At 44.3% G+C, this 25,069-nt stretch overlaps 1 protein-coding gene and 1 long non-coding RNA gene across 2 annotated transcripts in view; one reads left to right on the top strand and one right to left on the bottom strand.

Moving 5' to 3' along the window:
* The window catches only part of LOC121709423 (membrane-associated phosphatidylinositol transfer protein 3-like), a 103,515-nt gene that overhangs the window by 35,036 nt on the left and 43,410 nt on the right, over positions 1-25,069 (bottom strand). Inside the window, exons 5-8 of the mRNA XM_042092756.1 lie at positions 21,279-21,468; positions 17,219-17,341; positions 15,840-16,003; positions 216-358 (exon numbers count right to left, since the gene is read on the bottom strand). Of these exons, the coding sequence (XP_041948690.1) occupies positions 216-358; positions 15,840-16,003; positions 17,219-17,341; positions 21,279-21,468 (620 nt within the window). The remainder of the gene's footprint in view (positions 1-215; positions 359-15,839; positions 16,004-17,218; positions 17,342-21,278; positions 21,469-25,069) is intronic.
* LOC121709424 lies at positions 19,083-20,009 on the top strand. The gene is made up of 2 exons (XR_006031952.1): positions 19,083-19,116; positions 19,588-20,009. It is a non-coding gene; the product is annotated as an uncharacterized LOC121709424 (long non-coding RNA).

Below are 25,069 nucleotides of genomic sequence, written 5' to 3'. Positions count from 1 at the left end.
GAATGTGAATATGAATTATTCAATAATATGAAATATGAAACCCCTTCATGTAGAGGATGTGCATTTCTGGTTCTTGGTGGTTGACTTGTGTGTGTTGAGTAGAATGTAGAGTAGAAGGTGTGGGATTTGGGACCTTCTAAATTTCAATTTCACATCTGACAGCTAAGACATAAACCTCTGAAAGCATGACTTCCCCTATGGAGGTAGCAACCAACCCTGAAAAGCAGGTAGGACTGTTTTCCTCATGGCCAGAACCAGCCCGAGAGGACAGCCAAGGAGGAAGCAGTCGGACACCTCAAAGTCAAAAGAGCCCGGGCCGCACGCCAGGCGGGACCTGCTGTGTTCTCCCTGTAAGAGACTGAGAAAGGTAGCGGGGAAAGACAGGAAAGGAAAGATAAGGATGAACCGAAGGAGATAGAGAAGACAGAGGGAAATAGATAAAAGGTATCGAATGTGAGGACATATAGGACATAGTGGCGTAGATGTAGAGTCAAGTCAACTTTATATATGGAGGGAAAGTGAAAACCAGGTCCTATTGAAGAGCAGCTCCAATGTAACCTGACCCTAGCCAGATGAATGTCGTTCCGCTTAGCTCCGCCTAGCTTCACTCACATCCATCTGGGACCTCTTCCATTGAGAGTGATTTCTCCAACCAACTTTATGGTTTAGCCAATCAGGACGCAGGGTGGGAGTTTCATAGATGTGACATAGCGTAGAAGCGACTGTGAGTCTGTTATTAGCGTCACGGGTTGGCTTCGATGTGAGTGGTTGAAGTAGCACGTCAATAGATGACGGACAAGTGGCTTATTCAATCATATGCAAGCATTTTTGATTAGGCCCAGCCTTCTGAAGCAACACTTCAATGGATCGGTTCCAGATGGATGAGTGGAGCTAGGCGGAGCGAAATTCATCTGGCTATTGCCAGGTTAGCGCCAATGTTACAGCAACACCAAAACACTTTTCCTCTTCAGTCCCCCTACAGGTTGGAAGTGGAATTGTCCATTACCGCTGTCGTAAATAGTTTAGCCTACTGCAGCCTACCATCTTCCATTTACTGTATATGTACCTACTGAGTACACTCCACCCAGAGCCTTGCTCCACCTATCGGCTATTGTAACGCTTGCCATAAAGCAAGTCAAATTTGTAGTTTCTTAAGTCTCATTGAAACTACAGATCCGCTACCCGATCTGGCAAACTTGCATAGTGCGGTGATAGAGGGCCGCGAATGCAGAAGTGCCATGGTGTGTGTGTGTGTGTGTGTGTGTCTGCTTGCCTGCATGTGTGTGTGTGTGTGTGTTTTATGTGTCTGCGTGTGTGTGTGTGTGTGTGTACGCTTGTAAGTGGGTGTCTGGGGGTAATGGTGTGTGTGTGTGTGTGTTTGTGTGCCTGCTTGCCTGTATGTGTGTGTTTTTATGTGTGTGTGCGTGTTTATGTGTGTGTGTGTGTGTGTGTGTGTGTGTGTTTATATGTGTGTGTGCATGCATGTATGTGTGTGCGTGTGGCTGTGTTTATGCGTGCGTGTACATGTTTGTGTTTATGTGTCGGTGAGCGTGCTTGTGTGCGTGCCTGTCTGTGTGTGTATGCATGTGAGTCTGTGCGTGCGTGCATACGTATGCCTACATGTCTACTGTGTGTGTATGTGTGTGCGTGTGTCTTTGTGTGTTTGTGTGTGTGTGTGTGTGTGTGTGTGTGTGTGTGTGTGTGTGTGTGTGTGTGTGTGTGTGTATACCTGTCTGTGTGTGTGTGTGCATTTATGTGTGTGAAATTTCTGCTCAATTTCTGTGATAATTGGCAGTCGCCACATCTGGAGAAGGCGCTGTTTTTTGTACCCATGAACTGAGACCAGAGGCATAGGCTACTGGGTTTACAATGCTGGTATCTAAGATTGTTTGTGTTCAATGAAATCTACTGTAAAATGTGAACACAAATAAAGGTATTAAAATGTGTGTGTGTGTGTGTGTGCCTGCATGTGTGAGCATATATTTTTATGTGTGTGTTTGCATGTGTTCATGAGTGTAGTCACTAAATTTATACATAAATTAATTTATTGTATGCCCCCCCCCCCCATTAAAGGAATTCCTCGAAACTTCTCAGAATTCAGAGGGTGTCAGAATAATCCTACACCTCCAATTTTGTGCAGTTTTGACCCTGTCAGCCAAAGATACCTGCGATTACTTTAAATTTCTGACATTCTCCCACAGTTTTATAGACAGGGGAGTTAGCAATGAATGAAACTGATGTCTCAAGACCTTAGGACCTACTAGAAAAATCTTTGTTTTATTATCATTAAACTTTAAGAAGTGTTGGGCCATCCAAGTTTTAATATCAGAAATGCATTGGATGAGGTCATTCTCTGGACGAGGATTATTGGAAGAATTGCTTGTCATCGGCATATAAATGATAAGAAATATTGTACTGCTGAATGATAGGCCCAAGTGGGAGATTGAAAAGCAGAGGACCAAGAACTGACCCCCGAGGTACCCCATATAAAATGTCAACTACATCAGATGTAACATTCTCAATAGAGACAGAATGTGATCTTCCAGTAAGATAGGAGGAAAGCCCATTCAGAACTGTGCCTATAAGTCAGGGGTGGCCAACCTTTTGACTCAAGGGCCACATTCAGACCGTCGAGCCAAAGTCGAGCTAGCCAAGTCAAGCCAGGGCTAATTGCTTTCACACCATTAGCTAACTGGTGCCACTTGGGGGCTATATTGGTGCTACTGGCCCCTGATTTCTGGCCCACCCTAAACGTTGGGCCACTTGGTGCTAGAGCGGGGCTAGGGGTGGTGTCAAGGTGAAGGCGGGGTCAACCCGTTGTTGTGTGTGAAGTCGAGAAACATGATAGAATGGAATGGCTATAAAAGCACAGCAGTATTTGCTAGTACACCGAGTTTAGAGATAGCGGTTACGTCTGTATTAAAGATGTTCGCCTGTCAGTAGGCTAACTCTGTCCAGAGGTTGCCATGTAGCACAGTAGGCTAAAATTAAAAGTGAACTTATGAGTTAATTAACATAGACAAGCGTCCCATTTAATTATTCCTGCCAGTGTGTTTTATGCTATCGATAGTGTGGAATAACCTAAGCTACTTAAATAACTATCATAAAAGCTCCAATTTCAGTTACAGCCCCTTTTGTTCAGAAATTCTAAAATAAAGATGTTTTTTAATACTTCAACATAACATTTCATAAATTAACCTTACATTTTCCAGTAGCCATAGATGTGTAGATTTGAACAAAGTCTGGTTTGGTCTTACAAGGAGCATCTACTGCCTTCAAAATCCTTTTTTCTGGCCCCAGCTGTGGCGCAACTGGCTGGGGCACCTGTACCGTACACCGGCGACCCGGGTTCAATTCCCGCCCCGTGGTCCTTTCTGGATCCCACCCGACTCTCTCACTCATTTCCTGTCACTCTCCACTATCCTGTCGCATTAACGGCATAAAAGCCCAAAAAAATATACTTTAAAAAAAAAAACATTTTTTCTTTACTGTGCGCTCGGAGTTTGGTGCTGGGCTGGTGGGTGGCCACTCACGCGGCACATCTTCATGAAATCAAAATTCCACTGGAGCTCCAAGCGGATTTGTACACACAGCCTTACAACACGGTTTACAGCTCTTCGAGTCACAGTAAAATGTAATTTATGGTACATAGCTCATTTACAGTAGATACATGTTGTGTGTGCTTGCGTTTCTTTAGGAATCCGCCGTCTTGGTTTGTATAGAAATGAATAGGCTATTAAGTGACATACACATAAAAGGACAGAAATAGGTGACTGACTTCGATAGCATACAGTATAGGAAAGAGATAGGCGGCAATCTGCTTTTCCTGTTTGAAAATGGGTGGTATTGGTGACGTTTTCACAAGCGAGGGCATGTCGAGGTGTAATGTGGAGAGGCTAATGGCCTGACAGTCTAAACACAAACGTCTCAGGGTCATGAGGCTTGTAGCCTGGGCTACTATCACTAGGTGGCCCCTCAAATTACCCTAGCCTGGCCTGGCTCGATATATATATAAAATGTTTTGTATCATTTAAATGATAATAATGACAAAGTGCTTTTGTTGTAGAAAGTTCATTTCTTAAGAAATACTGTTAATTTGTATGCTTAATTCATTTATAAATGGTGCACTGTCACTTTAAGACTCTTCTGCCAGCTCCACTCAAATAGCCTATGCCTATGGCTGTGCTCTCTCACAGTTTATAAATGGTCAGTAGTGGAAACTACTGTTGCCATCGCGATTTCCTTTTAAAAGTTTCTTATAAAAAGGAGATATCAATTATCAACAATGACAAGCCAGCCAATGGAACCTGTGGCACTCTCTCTCTCTTGTGCACGCTTAAATGCATTCCCAATTGAATGGAGTAGCATAACCTAAATTAGATCTGCTGCAATGGAGACAGCTCGATGTAACAAGCTGTTTTGACATTGACATTGTAAACGTTCTCTAAAAAGAGTGTAAAGCAGTTTGCAGTAAAGTTAACCACAACGTCGTCTATCACTCGAAAAAAATAGCGAGCAGCCTATGATAACCTATTTAAATGCTCGGCAGGTCGGATTAAAGTGCGTGGCGGGCCGGATCTATGATAACCTAATAAATGCTTGGCGGGCCGGATTAAAGTGTGTGGCGGGCCGCATTTGGCCCGTGGGCCGTAGTTTGGCCACCCCTGCTCTACGTCCTCCAAGTGTTTTAGGCACTGAAGAAGAATATTGTATGGTCAAGTGTCAAAGGCTGCACTGAGATAGAGAAATACAAAGATGGACACTTTGTGGTTGTCTGTGGCAATGTTAAGATCATTCAGAGAGTGAGAGAAAGAAAAATAACAGCAGGAAAGAGATAAAATGACCAATTAACCCAAAATAATTTAATAAGTTAATTAACCCAAACCACTTATTCTACCTCTCCTGTCTTACTGTTTGATACAAACCCATCATCCAGTGCCTGTCCTGACTCTAATGGTCTGCCCTGATTAATGAGAATGTGCAGCAGTAGCTGCAAGCCCTGAGCTTAAGAATTCTGTGGATAATGTCAATATGCCTTCATATCCAGCAGGGTTCAAAAATGGAAACACAAAAGGGAAACGGTGCAAGGTGGATGCCACACGGTAACATTTGTATTTGGCAGTGCACAGATAGAAGCTGATTCCACGCCAGATGGCGTCAGGCCCAGCCTGGGCTACTGTCTGGGGTCTGGGATGCCCGCCACATGTGACCTGCCATATCTCACCACAACTCAGACTCTTCCTGATTTCACTTTAGCTCATATGACCCCAGCAACAGTTTGAGATAATGTGTAATGCCAAATGCACACAACCTTTCACGCTCACACAAGAGAACAGTGGCGTCTGACCTGTAGCATATTTCACACTTTTTTCCAACAATTTCAGTTTTTACTAGCCTGGAGAGACCAGATCAATCTTAGAGTACATTTGAATTTGCACTGGCAGATGCCTGTTACACCTACAAATTCAAGCACATTTCCAAATCAACAAAAACCGAGGAACCAATCACAACATTATCCAGCATCGGGCGGGCTTTATATGATGACAGACAGAGGCGGATGGTGGGCACCACTGTACTCAAAAGAAAGGCATGCGCTGATGGCTATCAGTATTAAGCAACATGGAACGTGCATTTTCTTTGAAATTGAGTTAACAACCTTCCTTTACAAGAAAAATGTGTTTGCTGTCCTTCTGAAAGGATTTAGTACGAGTTTAATGTACAACTGAAGATTCATTTCACCGCTGGATATGCCCCTTAGTTCAAAAATGCCCTTAAACTAAGTATGCCGTTTTCACTTTTCAGAGACCTGAAGGTGAGTTTAGTCACTCTAAGGGCCCGTTTACACGTATCTAGATATTTGTATAAACACATATTTTGTACGCATACTTTTTTTTTATCTCCCTCAAACGCATACTTTTACAAACGCACTCCAAAGTGAAGATTTCTTAAAACGATGACGTGTTCGATTGTGCCGTGTGTCAATTCGATTTCATATGTGCAGCAAAGATTCTAGAACGGAGCTTTTGATGTGCAGTGCCTGACTGAACATTTCACACAGACTGTAGCCTACACACCACACGTGATATGCGATTATTTTTAATATTTCGCATATTATTTCGTGCTCACCTCACACAGGTTCACACAGCAACTGTCTGTTGACTTCTGAGTTAATTATAGAGTTGTTTAGTTGTTTACTTCATGTAGCTAAGTAAGTCTCGTCTTGTGACGCTAACATAGCCTAGGCTAGGCCTACTCAATGGATTATAACATGTTGGATTAGGTCATCTTCATTTCCAAACCTACAGGATAGGCTATGTTTGCTATTCTGGCCCGCTGTGGCATGATTAATTGCCGTATCTGAGAAGTTATGCTATGGTGAGTTTTGGCAATGGGTTTGCTATTCTGGTCAGTTTTGGCATGACGTGCGAGTTTTAGCGTTAACGTATTGAAACATGTTGTGATGTTGGCTCTGCTGCCAACACTGTCATTAAAACAGCCCCATTCGACCTTCTCAGTTAAAAGGCCCTATGTGTGCTATGTGCAGACTACTAGCTGGGTCATAGTCCATGAACGCTAGCCTAGCAACTCATGGATAGCCTACTCAATAGCCTACCACACTTACATCACGGTGTTATTACATGTCTTTATTAAAATGCAGATATATTCTCATGAATTAGCCTAGGCCTATTATTGGATGTAAGATCACAGGATGTGTGGGCGTCTGTGGGCGTAGGCTACACGGCATTCTAAATCGCCTGTTTACGTTGTGGATAGCTAAATAAATGTAGCCGAAAGTAGGCGTTTTGTCATTAGGCATTTTGACCCTAATCGCATGTTATAGTTCTTAAGGTTTTTAACCAGTCATGGGTGTCTTTTGGGTGTAAAACCAATGAGAGTGACATCCGTCATTCCAGCAAGCAGTGCAACATCTAACAGCGCATCAGTGTTTTCATTATTGACCTGGTGTAAGTGGCAATTGCTGGTGTTGATATAAAGCAGGCGTCGCCAACCTTTTTTCCTCCAAGAGCTACTTTGACAAAATGAACATGGGTGAGAGCTAATGTTTATAGGCTATTAGTAGCATGTAATCCGTGCCCTCCTGAACTTTCCTCACTTTATACTGTACTAAGAAAAAGTAGTTCTACCTCGTCGTTGGTCCACATGTATGAGTCGCTTTTTGCAATATTTCCCTTCGGTTTAATCAGCCTAAAACACGTAGCCTTCTGTACATTTTAAGTTTATTCTCGGATATGCGATTGAACTTTGACTGGGATAGCACAATCTGTTGGCCTGGCGTGTTACAGACGCCGATTTGTGTAAAGTGAACTGTGAGATGTTGGTAGGCTTTTGCACATTTTAATCAATGCTTGCCACGATATAACATAACTGAGAACTCATCTCCATCTCATATTGTTGGCCTATCATAGCCTACTGTGTTGTGCATGTCGTCTCCTGCCATTAGGCTAATTGAGGGGAGGGAGGGCGAGCAACGCAGACAAGTAGACGACCTAGAAGACACTTTATTCTAGGTTCTACATAAACATTCGCCTTTGGAATCATTTTGCGTTCCAGTGTGTATGGATATATTTTTTAATCGAATGTCGTGTAAACGCAATTAAAAAAACAAACGCTTACAAAAATATCCGTTTTTTTTCATCTAGATACGTGTAAACAAGCCCTAAATTTCCAAGACAAAATCAACCAAACAAATGAGACCATTTTAGATTGGCACTTTGTCTAGCTCAATAAAATAATTAGTCTCAGTCTAAGACCCTGAGATGAAGTGCTCTTAATTCCACTGTTGGTACAGAGAACAATGTGCCTCTGTGTAGAGTAGCAGATTCTGTTGGATACCTGGCCTGGTCTGCTGCATCTATCTTCATTTAGAAGCATATGAAATCACCCATGGCAACAGACGGCGTAGTGTTATTAGTGGTGTTGATCTCAAGAGCTCATGACGCTCCCTCATCTCATAAACCAGGCTGTCTGCTCAAACACACAGACACAACATAACATATGTACACACTCACATACAGTACAATACAAAGCGGTGCATAACAAAATCAATCACACACATGCATAAATGGAAAATACTCAACAAAATCAAACAACTCACAACTCACATAGCAACATGGACACACATATTACAATAAACATTCAAACATGACATGAATATTATTACACATAAATAAGGCTTATCATGTTAAGATATTGACAAAGGCAAGACGTGATGTGATGAATGAATTAATCTCCTTGGGTTAGGGTTAGTGTTTCAATATGTTTATGGGTTTCAATATATAACTGTGGATAAACAAAAATGGTCTCTATTGTGTTCCTGTAGAAACTCACTATATCTCATAAATAACCTAATATAAACTACATAAAGTGCATATTCCAGGGTTTCATGTACTGTAAGTGCATAAATACACACACTGAAAAATTGTAGACACACTCCCACAAATATTGTGCACCAAAACTCGCATCACTGAAATCCTAAAGCTATTTTGAAGCAGAAACAAAATGAGTAAACCCCTGGGGGTTGAACGTAGGGGGTTCTGTGTTAGCAGTTTTTAATTCCCACAAATGGCACCTAGTGTTAGCAGTACAGTGTGAACAGTACAGCACATCAGCAAACACCTGCACCCCCCAAAAAGCTCTCCTCTGATGAGGCAAACATGTCTCACGCAACACTGTTTAGAGGGGGGCTTGAACTCCCATCTCTGATTTTCATTGTTTGGAGGCAAAAGGATTGGTAACATTTGAATCCCCATCTCAAGATACATTTATTCCAAGGTTATTATCATGTAATGGAACATGTCACTGTTTCAGTATTCCTCACAGATCCTCACTAATCCTATGGTGACATGTTGGGCAAGAAAGGCTCAACAAGATGCACAAGAACACTTTGTTAATGGCAATATCACATCAACTTCATCATAATCACCACCAAAAACAAAAAAATAGCCTATAATTTATTTGCAAAATACTTTCATGTAAGGATTCAGTAGAAATTGCTTAACAGTAGAAGAAAGCTGCAAAAGTGTATAGAAATTATTATGCATACAAAAACAAAGAGATAACATCATCAAGATAACATACCGTACACAGAAATAGTCTACTAGTCTGCTGAGGTGCCTATACTCCCATGGTGACGAATTTCATAACAGCACAGAGACAATGACAATTACTCAACCTTGCAAACGCTGACACACAGAGAAAGAGAGAGAGGGAGAGAGAGAAAGAGACAGAGAGAGATGGATGCAAAACAATCTATCACAAATTGCCCTCCTTTCTTGAAATTATTTGCTGTATTATGTTAAATATCGTCAAATCCTCATTTGCGAGCTATTGTGTTTGTCATATTTCTCATTTCACTGTTGTTGTTCATAATGATAGGGGAACCCAAGAGGAAATAGCCAAGTTGTACTCTGTGGCAGTGTGTGTGACTGTATGTGCCAGTGTTTGTGTGCCTGTCTGTGTATTTGTGTCTATATCTCTGTGCATATCTGGGGGTTTGTGTGGGGGTGTGGTTAATGCCTCCAAAACTGTGTGCACACATTCACACTTTCACCCAGGAGAGATACCCGTCTTCTGCTCTAGAAACACCAGATATGAAACCCTAATGAGCTCAACTGTATCCCTCTGGAAGGAAGAGCAATTATTGACTTCATTCCTCACTGTTGTGTATAAAGATAATAGAGTAAAACATCCAGTGCCTTCTTTGTTTGCAACTCTAGCCTATGATCTAACTGCTCTGACACATAATGACGATAATCTAATTAATCCATTCATTTAAGCATAAAGAAAATGTCTTCTTTTTTAAGATGTGAAGATGAGGCCCCATGAGGCCCAAAGGTCACTACTACTATTATTACTATTACTGTTAGCACTAATAATTATAATAATAAACACAAACACAATAATTTGAGCAATTTTAGCAACAAACTGAGATTTAGCAAAAGCCCCCTCCTTCCCCTACTCTCAGCAAAGCATTATCTGCCTCCACAAATTCCTCTGACATGCCGGGGAACCTAGAGCCTTGGTTAAAGGTTAAGGCCTGCTGGGAATTTACAAAGACAATATCTTTGAGGTGCTCCATGGGCAGTCCCATAAATGATGTTTTATAAACAAAGTTCGGGTGGAGCCTTCGGGATGATTGACAGCAATTAACTCACCCACTGCCGCCGCAGGGTAGGCCTATTTAAGCCGACCTCCTTTTCCATACGTCACACGCTCCGACGTTAGAGAAATCAACCAGTCCGCGTATCGTTTGCCAAAGTCAAACATGGAACTAGAAATCCACGCCTCTTCCAGCGATCTGGAGGACAACTTCGTCCCGCCAACACCCGACACCCAGGGCCCTCCGTCGGGCGAAAATAATCCTTATCGTTCCCCTCGCCGCCAGCGTAGGGAACCCAGGACACAGGGTCGCAGAAGGTGCTCCTCTCCTGCCCCCGTGCGGGGCAGTATTTCCCGCTCTGCAGCCTCAACTCGCGGCAGCACCAGGACCCAGCGCCAGCAAGGCGACGACCCTACCCACTGGACAGTGGCTCGCATCCGCAGCACCCTCCATTCCCGCGGCATCGCGTTCCGTAGGTCGGATAGGAAGTTCCATCTCCTCCGCCTGCTAACGCAGTCGGATAGCCCGGTCCGTTCGCCCTCCCGCTCCCTCACTTTGTTTTCCTCCCCGGACCAGGAAGCAGGCTGCTCTTTCTGGCATCCCGGCGCGGTTCCTTCCGCCGGCCATTCAGCCGGACGAAGCACACACCACCAGCCACCCCGCGAACCAGGCTCGCCGACAGAACCTTCCGGCACCACACGCTTCAGAGCGCACCATTCCGCTGCTTCAGCCACAGCCACTGCCACGTCAGCGGCTCAGGCCCATTCCCGCCGACTTTCTTCCCGCCGCATCTCCGCCGTATTTCCGGGTCCAACCCCACTTCTCCAGACGGCCCCGGTAGCGACAGCGTCGCTACTCCCCCCACCCCTTCTTTCCCTCCCCCATCCACCTCCCCTAGCCAGGACTCGGTCCAGGGCTGCCCCACCTCCAGTCGTTCCGACGACTGCTCCCTCCCTCCCCCCTTTTCCCCCTCCCCTTTCCATTCCGGGAGCCACGTCTGCACTGCACGCCCCAACTCACCAAGCGTCAGTTAGAAGATTCACCTCGCTAGCTCCCCAGCTCCCTCACGAGTTAGCGAGCACCTGGTCTCAGCCGGCGCCGATAGCGACAGCGTCGCTATTCCCCCCTAACCCTCTCTCCCTCCCCGTCCCACTTCCCGCGACCCTGTCCCAGGTTGCTCCCCTTCCGGTCGCATCAGCGACCGCTCCCTCCCTCCCTCCCTTTCTCCCTTCCCATTTCTTCCCCGGCCCCGCGCTAGTCCAGCCCGCAGCAGCGGGTCATCATCAGCACTCAGCGAGTGCTCCGGACCACGACGTCCCGTTCCGGCTGCATAACTTTTCTTTAGCCACAGCACAGGCCCTACCACCGCCTCCTCACGCCGCAGCATTCGAACCACCACCCGTCACAGCGTCCACCAGGAACCTCATCTTGTCAGGTGCAGACGTAGACCTTTCTACCATTCTTCCCTCCCTTCCTATTCCCTCTCATAACCGGGATCTAGTCTGCGGCGAACTGGTTTTTTCTCTTAAAAATTCTGGCCCAGCATCAAAAACCCTGTCATTTCCCGAGTTCACCGTAGCGTTTACTTACTACACGGAAGTCATCTGTTTCGCGTTCCCCAGCCGTCGCAAAGAGCTGAACGACTACCTGGCCATCATCGCTGGTCTAGCCGTATCCTACGGGGGAGCTCATTTTTACACTTATCACCGCCTGTTTTCAGCTAAATGCGCTGCCAGAGTCGGCCTCTGGAACCAAAACCCCTACTGGGGCGCGCTCGATATGGAGCTCCATAACCGCGTTTTTCTAGGACTTAAGCCATCTTGTCCCCTCTGCAATAGCCCCAGGCACGGCGCGGCCGAGTGTCCACTAGTCAACCCCGACCATCAATTCCCCAGCACCAGCTCCACAGCCCCTAAATCCTCTTTCTATGTTCCCCGCATCCCCGATGCTACGGCAGGAGAAGCCAGGGAAGAGGACGAGCGTTCCTGGAAAGGTCGAGAAATCTGCCGAAGATTTAACTTCGCTCAGTGTCGCCAATCCTCCTGCCGTTACCTCCATGTTTGCAGCTACTGCGCAGGCGCCCATGCCAAGTCAGTCTGTTCCGCACTCAAGAACATAAATAAAAAGTTTAAAAAGTATCTCTCTACTCCAATCATTGTTTCTGCTCTCCATTCAGAACTTCAGTCCAATCCAAATAGGGGATTTTGCGATTATTTGACTTCAGGGTTGAAGCACGGGTTTCATCCAGGTGTTTTAGCAAGACCTACAGAGTCTTTCGTTTGTAAAAACCTACAATCTGCCGTCAAAGATCCGGAGGTAGTCACCTCACTCCTAAGCAAAGAGGTCGAATCTGGTTTTATGATCGGTCCGTTCACCAAGCCTCCATTCCCAGTCTACAGGATCAACCCCATAGGCGTAGCTACGCGCAAATACTCAGGAAAAAAGAGACTTATCATCGACCTCTCAGCTCCGCACAATAGTACCACTCCCAGCATTAACAGTCTGATTCCACTAGAAGAGTTCTCGCTGCACTACCACTCTGTCGATGACGCTATCGCTCTGATCAAAAAGGCAGGTAGACGTTGCTGGCTAGCTAAAGCGGACATCACCTCAGCCTTCAAAGTCATGCCCATTGATCTCGAATTCTGGCACCTCTTCGGAGTCAAATGGCATAGGAGATACTATTTTGCAGTTCGCCTCACCTTCGGCTGCCGCAGCAGTCCCAAAATTTTCGATACGCTATCAGAAGCCCTGTGCTGGATTCTCCTAAATAACTATAAACTCCCATTTCTCGTTCATCTTCTGGACTACTTTCTAGTAGTTATCCCCCATTCCTACCCACCGGCCCTAGGCATCTCTACGCTAACTGACGTATTCAACAAACTGGGAGTCCCACTCTCAGAAGAGAAAACGTGCGGTCCCTTATCCAGACTCGAATTCCTCGGCATCATTTTAGATACCGAAGAATTCTCTTCATCTCTCCCCAAAGAGAAAAAAGACAGAATCTCTTTACTGTTGAACGAGTTTATAACCTCACCATCTCACACCAAACAAGAAGTTCTCTCCCTTCTAGGCCACCTCAATTTCGCCATGCGAATCATTCCCCAGGGCCGCCCTTTCATCTCGCATTTCCTAAACTGCGCCTCAGCATCCCCATCTCTCGAAGACGTAGTATATCTAGATGCCCAGTGCCTGGCCGATCTCAAACTCTGGAGGATGTTTTTAGACGAATGGAATGGTTTGTGCATGTTCTACGACGACTGCCAATCATCTCCAGAAGACCTCCAGCTGTACACAGACGCAGCCCCCTCAATAGGCTTCGGAGGTTTTTTCAAAGGGCGCTGGTTTGCATCCCCCTGGCCACTAGAGTTCAGAGCGCTAATAACGGAAAACGCATCGTCAGCCGTGTTCGAACTCTACCCCGTAGTCATTGCGGCCCTACTCTGGGGGAAGGAGTGGACCTCCAAGAGCGTGCTAATCCACAGCGACAACGAAGCCGTAGTGCACGTCATAAATAACTCGCGCTCAAAATCGCCTGCGCTTTCCCCTCTTATTAGGCGTCTAATCTGGATAGCAGCCAGCTACCAGTTCATTATAAGAGCCGCGCACGTCCCCGGTTGCCACAATGAAATTGCTGACTCTCTTTCTCGTCTTAATTTCCAGAGATTCAGAAGCTTGGCTCCAGAGGCGGACCCGTACCCTACTCCACTCCCCAGCTTTTCGGAGACCATCTTCCTATAAACCACCCCCTCAGTTATCTTCAGCCCATCACGGCCGACCTAGCCCTCCAAGCCCTCGCACCCAGGACCATGCAGTCCTACTGGACTGCTTGGTCGTGCTTCAAACAGTTCCATGCAAAGCACTCACTACCATTTCCCAGTTTCGATGCAGTCACCATATCATCATTTATCACCTACGCCCACACTTCACTCGGGATCAAAGTCTCTTCCATTAGAGTCTACCTAGCCGGCATTCATTTCTTCTACAAACTCCTCCACGGCTCCGAATGCCCTTCCTTCTCCGACACCAGGATAGGCTTGTTAATCAAAGGTATCCGTAGGCATCAGCCAGTCCCCCAAGACTCCCGCCTTCCCATTACCTCTAGTATTCTCGCCACCTGCCTTGCTACCCTTCGCAAAGGGTTCATATCACCACATTCCGATTTCACCATCTCCGTTATGTTTATACTGGCCTTTTTTGGGCTGCTGAGATGTAGCGAGTTTACATGCCCTTCGTCTCTCTTCATCCCCGATGTCCACCCGTGCATCGCAGATCTAGAGCAGCTAGACCAAGACACCATTCGATTTACCATCAAACAGAGTAAAACCGATCAGTTCCGAAAAGGACACTCCATATTCATTTTTAACTCCGCCTCAGATCTTCAGCCTTTCCAATACCTGTCTCACTACATCTCATACCGGTCAGCTCAAGCTTCGCCTACTAGCCCGCTCTTCGTGTCAGACGAAGGGCTACCCATCACTCGCCACAGATTCCAGACTCTCTTAAAAAACATTCTAGTCGAATCTGGTTTTCCCGCGGATCGCTACTCCGCACACTCCTTCAGGATAGGAGCTGCCACAACAGCTGCGCTCAACGGCTTATCGGAGCAACAAATTAAAATACTGGGCCGTTGGTCCTCGGATGCCTACCAGTCTTACATCCGCTCCAATCTAGCGGATTTACGACTCGCTCAGCAAGCACTTATGTAGTTGGTAGCGGCCTTTCTCTGTGATCTTTTGGGGTGCAAGCGGTCATCGCTCTATCGCGATGTCCGCTCCAGGCACTCCAGGACCACGGACAGCTACCTTGCCAAACACGCACTTCTCCCATACATTCTAGTCTAGCTGAAGCAATCATATAGAAGGCGAACTAGTGAAATGATGTTTTATAAACAAAGTTCGGGTGGAGCCTTCGGGATGATTGACAGCAATTAACTCACCCACTGCCGCCGCAGGGTAGGCCTATTTAAGCCGACCTCCTTTTCCATACGTCACACGCTCCGACGTTAGAGAAATCATCCCCCCTCCTCCCCCTACTCCTCCATTTCACCAATTGCCCTGTTACTCATCCTCCTTACACAGGGGGGTGCAAGCGGTCATCGCTCTATCGCGATGTCCGCTCCAGGCACTCCAGGACCACGGACAGCTACCTTGCCAAACACGCACTTCTCCCATACATTCTAGTCTAGCTGAAGCAATCATATAGAAGGGCGAACTAGTGAAGTTTGGCTTATGTCGGCCTTAAGACATGCATGTACACAGCAACGCATGCCTTGGAGTGCATTTCAGGCTGAAATCCCAGAACTTTTGTACCTCTACGCAAGTTGTTGCGCAATATCATATCAGTACAATGCTGTACAACAGTACAACAATGCTGATGAGGAGGATGATGGTGATGGTAATGGTAATGATGCTCTAGTAACCTACCAAAATAAAGTGATAAAGAAAAGCATAAAACACATGGAGACATCCTATCAATTTGTAAATGCCATGGTCCTATTTTTTGCAGATTCCTATCCCCTATTTTTTGCACATTCCCATCCCATTCTCCTATAATCCGCAAATGCATCTGCACACTCAAGAAGAACATAGCTTTGACGTGCTGTTAGTAAGCATGAGCAAGCATCCCATGGGCAAGATATGGGTGAAGTGAAAGAAAGAGAGAGAGAGCACAATGGCAGCAGATAAAAGATGAGAACCTCTAATGGTAACTGTCTCACCTCATGATGTCAGCGTTGCAGGAGTCACTCTGCTTGCGCATGAGCGGGTGGGGGGGCACGGACGATACATCGGTGGGCAAGGACACGTCGATGTTGCTTTTACTCAGGCGTTTGCTTCCCAGGAGGTTAGGGCTCAGGCTGTCCACAGTGGCTGAGGGCTTCTCCTTGAAACCAAACCACAGGAATGCCAAAAAAATGAGGAACATGAGTATATGCACAGAGAGACATTTCACAGACTATTATTTGTTTTCTTAGGACTTTACATGGGTTGAGATATTGGGTAAATCAGCAGCATTGTTATAAAAAAATATGAATGTAAATTGAATGAATGACTGCACTGCTGACATATTTCAGCGTAGAAAAAGCATGCCATAATGATTCCAGTGGAGTGATCAGTGCTTGTGGACACTGGGGAAGGAATATACAAGTGTCAATGTGAGTGCTATAATGTTGTAACAAGTATATAAGTACTCCATTCTTCAACAACCTCATAGAGTGAAGGTAAGGACCATTTGCCAAAGCAATAAAGATCAATAAAGAATAAAGATAAATAACAAAGATGCATATTTACAAATCTCATAAATAAAAAGTATTAATTGATTGGAAGTAATGAAAATAGGCAGCACATTTTCATTTCATTTCTTGTTATTGAAAGTAAATCATTTGTAACAAACATTATCATCTGACAGTCATATCTCAATCCTTTGTTTCTGCAGGGCTGTCTCTCAGCTGCTGAAACAAGAGATAGAGGCCAGAGATGGCAATGACTGGCAGTATATCAGAGGGTATTGTCATGGAGACAATCTGGTGAACGGGCCCTAGCCGAATGCTTCGGTCTCCATTAAAGCACACAGGCCTGTGAGAAGAGGGTGGGTCAAGGTCAGACGCAGTCCGTTAGGAGGTGTTACGGAGGGTGATGCGTAGGTGGGAACTATTCATATATTCTCATTTCAGAGGGCTGTTTGAGGGGCAGCAGGCTAGACACAAGGTCAGAAATGATTTAACTTCACTGTCAGGAGAGTGAGGAAGACTGCGTACTGAGTTTGAGTCAGTGTCCTGTAAAAGTGTGTGTGCCTGTCTGTCTGTCTGTCAGCATTTGAGTGTGTATGTACCGGTAATAAGTGTATGCATATGTTGTGCATGTATGGCATGTGAACGTATGAATTTGTGATGAACTGTTCGAGTGTGTCTGTGTGTGTGTGTGTGTGTTTGTATGTCTGTGCATATTTGTGCATGTGTTGGTATAGTATGTGTTGGTACTGCATTTGTATTGGTTATATTTGTATATGTGCGTGTACATGTATGTTTTTTGCATGTGTGTATTGAATTGAATTGAAACGTATGTGCATGTGTTGATGTGAACATGTGTTTGAAAATACCTTCAAATTCTCGATGCTATCATGCTTCTTTGAGGCAGCAGCAACTGTGTGTCTCTTGTCTCCGCTGAAGCAGAGGGCATCAAAGCAGAGGACACCCCCAATACAATCAGCTACCAGGCATACCTGACACGCGCGCACACGCACACGCACACGCACACACACACACACACACACACACAAACAGAAAAACAAAAATTTACTTTTACTTTATGTATGTATGAGTGTGTGTGTGTGTGTGTGTGTGTGTGTGTGTGTGTGTGTGTGTGTATTTGTGTGTATTTGTGTGTGTGTGAGTGTGTGTGTGTGCGCATATGTGTGTGTAAGTGTGTGTATGTGTGTGCGCATATGTGTGTGTGCGTGTGAGTGTGTGTGTGCGAGGGTGTGTGTTTATGTGTGTGTGTGTGTGACCTTACACACCATCAGGAGGAGTGTGTATGTGTGTAGGTGCATGGTCAAAAGAAAACCAGTTTTAAGACCTTCACCTTAAGGTTGAACTTCTGTACTTTTGAGAGGTGTCAAGCCTCCACTGTCTGTACTGCTATGAGTAATGCCTTCCTGTAACCTCTTTCCTTTTCACAGTGATGAAGAAATGTTACACACCACATTGTCATTTACTGTAGACTATGTGCTGATTCCATACACAATATTCACATTGGCCTAATACTGGCCAAAATGACTGGATCAGATATCAGAAAATAAAAAAAAGATGCTAATAACCATTAACTAGCTATAGACAGAGTCTCAGGGGGAAAGGAGTCAGAGTAGGCCTGGAGGAGGCCGTTCACTTCACAACCTGAGAACAGTATGTAAATATGTAGTAGTGGAGCTGTTTTATTGAATGTTGTATACTGTGGCAAGGTTTATAATCATTTGTTGGGAATGCAGTCTTTCCAACATGCTTCATGTATTATAAATAGCTTAGTCATTTTAAGAGGGAAAACAATGGTATTAGAAAGATATCGGTATATGCAGATACTCAAGGTTGTTGGTCATGATATTGGTATTGGTATTGATAAGTTTATAAGTTAAGTTGTATGGAGCCCTCCCTACTGTAGGCTTCAGAGACATGATTTTTTCTCTGAAAGTCTGCTTAAAAGGCCAGCATTCCAGAGCCCCTTCACTGCTGATGACAGGACTGGTGTTTTACGGACACAATAAGGACCTGTAAGGGATCTGTTTCTAAAGATAGAGATTGTGATGTTCTTATCCTCCTGTACAGTTGTTCATAGGGGTTGTGCTCCTTCTTCTCCTGGTATCCTGGTTAGAGCTAGAGAACACTGTTCTACGAAAGATGTAGTGCACAGCTTTGTACGATATCCGCAGTTACTTGCCAATGTCCTGCATGAAATAGTCTTAATTTCTAAAAACAATTACAGACTGGTGTATATCTGAAAAAGCACTTTCTTTCTGACCACTTTTAGACAATAATCTAAGTAATATAAGTTCTGACTGCCTAGAATCTCAGGAACCCCAAAATTTATAACCTCCTTAAACTGCACAGTCTACAGCAACACAAACGTTATTGCAAATGGGTTTACTAATGATGAATTATGCTTTTAAAAATTATAATGTATATAACATTAACAGTGTAGGCTACACTATATTTCAGAATAGAATAGAAAATAGGGATATTTTCCTTGAAAAACAAAGGAATTTCTCAGTGATTCCAACCTTACAATTCAAACAATGCATGCACTGTACTAGTGCTTGCCTTCAGCTGAGTAGGCAACACAATGTAAGTCAATGCAGCAGCAGATTAGCTACATATCTGGCAGCAGGCCAGATAGTATGCCCTGACTCTGTTTACAAACAGATCCCTAGTTCTCAGATCTCTAGTTCAGACATCAGATACTGTAATCATGAGCAGTGTTGGGCAAGTTACTGAAAATTAGTAATTAGTTACAGTTACTAGTTAGCCTGACGAGCCAGACCCACATTAAAATGTAGGGTCTGGACACTCACTGTTCGCAGTGCTCAGTCCGAGGGGCGGGATAATCAGTTGTCTTTCAAATTCCCTCTGCACGCAATAGGACAGCGGCAGCGCTATGAGTAGGGCCATGCGTTTCCCACCAGCGGAGCTAGTTGGCTAGTTCAAACGTTTGCCACCTTAATAAAAGCTTAACTCGTGTCACACTGTTCGCCAGCAGCAACATCCATCTTATTTGTTTTCAAGTAGCAGGGAATTCAAGCCAAACCGTTGCAACTCTGCCATCAATCATTATGTTAAGCCCACCTAACGACTCTATACACGATTTCATTGGCCTGATTAAGTTTCGATTTCTGGAGCTCCCAAGCCAACGGAGAGTTGCTAGACTAGCCCTGGCAGCAAATGTAATTCGCTGCCGCTAGGGGCGCGTCTAGATTTCTAGGCTAGTTACTAGTTACTTCTTTCAAAAGTAATTGAATTACCGTACCAATTACAGTATATCAAAAGTAATTAGTTACTAGAGAAAGTAACTTTTGAGATACTTTTAAGTCTGCTTTTAAAATGTCAATATGAACAGTACTGAACAGTCACACACACAATAAACCTAATTTTTAGACCTATTTATTGTAGTTTCAACGGGCCTTCAAATCAATAACCTTGTGCATGAGTTCTCAAACTTTTTCTGACCACAAAACATTCTACAATGCATGAAGGCTTCCCTGACCTTGTTTTGCGCCACCCTCATCATCAAGGTGGTTTGATAGATATGTACAGTACACTGCCTACTGCTTGCCTTCTACTATACTACTACTACTAGTAGTAGTATGCATGGTGGTGCACTGACACTGAATTCTGCAATATAGTCATGAGTTATTATTATCATTATTATTGCAATCCTTCCATTGCTACATGGAATGAGTTTAATGGGATGTAATTTGAAACAATGTTAAATAGCCTATTTTCAAAGCAGTTATTGTCTGCTCACACACATACAAACTTAGGTTATCCTCATCCTGCTTTGAACACAGTTGTATTATATAGCATTTTAAGCACCACCAATTTGGGAAAAGCCTGCGCTGAACAAGTGCTGACCTACCGAAATAAGTTCTAATGCGCATCCGAGGGTTTGGGGTTGTCGTGTACTATGCAGAAGGTTACTCTTCAGCTGATAAGGTGTTCCAGAGAGAAGTTGCATGTTCCGTCGCAGACAAAATTAATCCATAACACCATGGACGTCAATTCCGATGTAAACATACTGTGCAAATAACTAAAGTCGCTGTATTACGTACGGTAGGCTATTTGGAGGTTTCTTGGAGGCATTTTCCTCTCGAGTTAAACGTGTGCTTGCTTGTGCCAAGGCTATATATAGGCTACTGTATGTAGGCCTATTGGTGTGTGGCGTGGCTATGTTGTAAGAATGAGAAATTGATATAACGATGCTTTTGCACAATAGGCAAAAACGAGCAGAGATAAAATAAACAACAATGCGCTTTTACTGTAGTGGAGCTCACGAGATGGAAACGAAAGGGAAAAGGCTTTTAAGATGCCCATTTAAATTGTACTCTTGTGTGTTTTAGCATAAATCCGAAATAAGGAGGAATGTGAGGAGGCTCCTATTAACTGTAAAGAATGCATCTGCAATATAAACATAAAACACAATCGCTGGAAACACAGCTAAGGTCGGGAGACATTAGATCAGAAGCAGCAAATGTGCATCTGTCATCTTGTCTGCAGTCATTCATTCAAGATCAACAGAGTAACGCAAGTAATGAACTCTTTGAAATTTCAGTAATTGTAATTGCGTTACTTGATTCACAGAAAATACTTCGTTACATGTTCGTTACCACTAAAAGTAGTGGAATTACAGTAACGCGTTACTTTGTAACGCATTACTCCCAACACTGATCATGAGTCATTAGTGTATACGCTAATGATGAGCCAACCACTTCCTCACCATGGATTTCCACAAGATGACTTAAATAGGAGGTATGAGTAATATCTCTCGTAGACCTGCAAGTAAAATCCAATATTGCTTCTACAGGCAAGATTATGTGCAGGTAGAGCAGCTGTGTCCCAACGTTTTACTGTACCGGTACTGTATGTACAAAGCTGGCGTATAGAACAGGGTCATACCTGCCCAGAGAAGCCGATCCCCTCTGGAGACTGCAGGAAGTTGCTGTACACCTGGTTGGCCTGGTGAATGACGGTTGCCACGCCGTCCTGGTAGCGGGGTGTGGTGATGGTGAGCAACGGGAGGGCAGCCAGCGGCAGGTGATCCACACTGCTGGACACGCAGCTCTCATCATAGCTGTAGGGATTTAAGCTACACACAAACACACACACGCACGCACGCACATACACACACACACACACACACACATGCACGCACGCACGCGCACACACACACAGACACACACACACACACACACACACAAACACGCACGCACCCACACACACAAACACACACACACACATTATTGGATTACAGTAGAGGTAAGAATGTCAACATGTGTCACATATTTTGTGCTATGAGGAGAGAGCAGGGCTGTAGTGGAGGCTAAAAGCAAGTAAACACAGTTTTCAGAAATGGAGATTTTCAGAATTTCCGGAAATAGCATTCCACCTCTCAAGAGAGTTTATTCACCAATTGCATTGCATCTTTTAACATAAAAATATCACACTTTATTATCCACATTCACAATATGTACACTCATCAACAGACTAGGAACCATCCCTGGTATTGTTATAAACATTGGACAATAACCTCCGCCATCATCAAACATGACACGGATTTTTTTTTTTAATCCGTAACCGCATGGCATAGTCCACCTTACCGTAATCACAGAATTCATAGTTTACCCACCTCTTATTTTACCACTACACCCCTAGGAGAGAGCGTGTGTATGTGTGCATGAACACAACACACATACAATGTAGCAGGGCCATAGGGCCAGCAATTTGCATACCTAAACCAGTGGAAAGGTCTCATGTTGACTACAGCTTATATAATCTACAGCACCCCGTTTATGCATACAGTGCATTGAACTAGGCAGTCACTGTTTTCAGCTGCCGTTTGGTCTCGGTTCTCGTTACCCTGCTGAGGGCCTGACTCAGGCCCGAGCCTGGACCACAGGAAAATACATGAACTTCTAACTATATTTGTCAATGGAGAAATTATAATCTGCTTGTGTCTGATATCATTTAAAAAGTCTCCATGCGAGAAATACAGTATTGTCAGTAGAACAGTAAAGTTAACGCATATGATGTTTCTGTAACCTGGGATATTTGATGCATTCTCTGATGAGATGCGCCCACACCCTCTGCTCTCAGATAACAGAGATGACCTGGTGATTCCAGATGCATGCCGTTTCACTTTATCTTTTCCCCTCTCTTCTATTCTGTCTCTGGTCTTTGACTGGCTAGGCTCTGCTCTCTCTGGCCTCTCTCTCTCTCTCTGTTATTTTCTTGATGTTTGATTAATTGTTTTATCTGGTGTATTTTTAACTAACTAACTTGTTAAGTTTACATTTAAGTTTATTATTATTATGACCGCCGCTAGCGAAGCGGTCATATAATGATTGTCAAAGTTTTTTTTTTTCTTTTCTTTTTTTCCGTCATCTACTTCCTGAATTTTTGGTCAACGATACCCGGGACACCGAAACACCGGGGTACATGAAATTTGGTGGGTATGTAGCCCCACTAGACTTTTACGGAAAAATTTCATTTCGTCCCCAGGGACCACCCCCCCCGCTGGGCCCCCCGAACCGCAAAAAAAAACAGTTTTTCCTAAATAACTACCTGAACCGTGGCACTGAGGATGAAGAATCTTTTATGGTATGTTGGTCTCAAGGGCCCACATCAACCTGGCCCATAATCACTCATTTGTGATATCACATTGATATCATGATATCATTCTGCTTTAATCACCCCTATCTTCAGTTAAGATGTTCAGAACCAAATTTTATATGTATGGTTGACCTGGCATTCTCTGGGGGTATGCCAAGTTTCGTAGAATTTCATCCATGGGGGGGGGTCTAAACAATGAGGCCTATGGAGCTCATTATGTACCTGTGCTTATGTACCCCTCATAATCCACTTTTCTCTGGATATAATTATGACCGCCGCGCAGCAAAGCAGCGGGCATATAGGTTTAGTCAGATTTTTTTTTTTTCTTCTTTTTTTTCTTTTTCGCATGCCCAAATTTCCGTCAATGATTCCCGGGACACTGAAAGACCGGGGTACACGAAACTTGGTGGGCATGTAACCCCACATGGATAGCATGGAACCATCGTTTTTCGTTTTGATCTGTAGCCCCCCCGCTGGACTGGACCCCCCGAAAGGAGGGTAGGGCAGACACAGTTTTCTGTGAATATCTCGAAAACCGTAGGGTTTAGGAGGACCATTTTTTTTTGTATGTTGATCTCAAGGGGCCATGTCAACCCATTCCATAACCACTCATTTCATGTATAGCGCCACCTAGTTAAACACAAAAAAGTAAAAATGAGGTGTTGTAATTGAAGGTATCTGTGACCTAACATAGTCAAAACTGCACGAAATTGGAAGTGTAGGATCATTATGACACCCTCTGTATGCACGCCAAGTTTTGTGGAATTCCGTTCATGGGGGGCCACACAATAAATTAATTTATGTTACTATACACCAACTGGCCTGTAGGTGGCCGGAGACATTTTTCTGTGAATATCTCGAGAACCGTAGGGCCTAGGAGGTCCACCTTTTTTATGTATGTTGGTCTTAAGGGGGCATGTTAACCCATCCCATTACCACTTATTTCATGTATAGCGCCACCTAGTTAAAAATTAAAAAGCAAAAAATTAGGTGTTTTCATCACAATATCTCTGGCTGACAAGGTCAAAACTGCACGAAATTAAAAGTGTAGGATCATTATGACACCCTCCGAATGCATGCCAAGTTTTGTGTACTTTCGTTCATGGGGGGCCTTACAATAAAATAATTTATGTGTACATTTAGTGACGTACACCAACAAGGTTTCCCGGGACACTGAAAGACCGGGGTACACAAAACTTGGTGGGCATGTACCCCCACATGGATAGCATGGAACCGTAATTTTTCGTTTTGATCTGTAGCCCCCCTGCTGGACTGGACCCCCCGAAAGGAGGGTAGGGCAGACACAGTTCTCTGTGAATATCTTGAGAACTGTAGGGCCTAGGAAGACCAATTTTTTCCGTATGTTTGCCTCCAGGGGTCATGTTAACCCATTCCATGTGCACACATGTGCATAAACAGATACACACGCATACACATACATTTACAGTAATCATACGTATGACACATACTCACACAGTAGACATATGTACAGTACGCATGCATGCACATGCACAAACACACATACGCAGGCAAACACACAAGCACGCACGCACACACACACACACACACACACATAAACATAAACTTGTACACGCACACATGCACACAATTCAAGAATTTTTCCCGTCATCTACTTCCTGAATTTTTGGTCATTGATACCCGGGACACCGAACCACCGGGGGGGTGGGTGTGCATTTGTGATTTGCACACCCACCCCCCCGGTAAAAAATGAAAATGCAATATTATTCTGCTTTAATCGCCCAGGTATCTTCAGTTAAGATGTTCAGAACTGCACCAAATTTTATGTGTATGATTGACCTGGCATTCTCTGGGGGTATGCCAAGTTTCGTAGAATTTCATCCATGGGGGGGGGTCTAAAAAAAATTATGTTATGTGTACATTTAGTGACTGTACACTCATTGGCCTGTATATGGTGGTGCACACATATACACATGCACACACACAGGCACCCACATACTATCGGTATTAGAACGGCCGATACATAATTACAAATTCAGTAGGATTAAAAGAAAGCCAAAATAAATATTCATCATCATCATCATGGCTGCATTTTCAGT

The sequence above is a fragment of the Alosa sapidissima genome, chromosome 5, assembly GCF_018492685.1.
Source record: "Alosa sapidissima isolate fAloSap1 chromosome 5, fAloSap1.pri, whole genome shotgun sequence".
In the NCBI taxonomy this organism is placed as follows: Eukaryota; Metazoa; Chordata; class Actinopteri; order Clupeiformes; family Clupeidae; genus Alosa; species Alosa sapidissima.
Note: the sequence above shows the minus strand (reverse complement) of the source record. Positions and strands in the feature narration are given on the sequence as shown.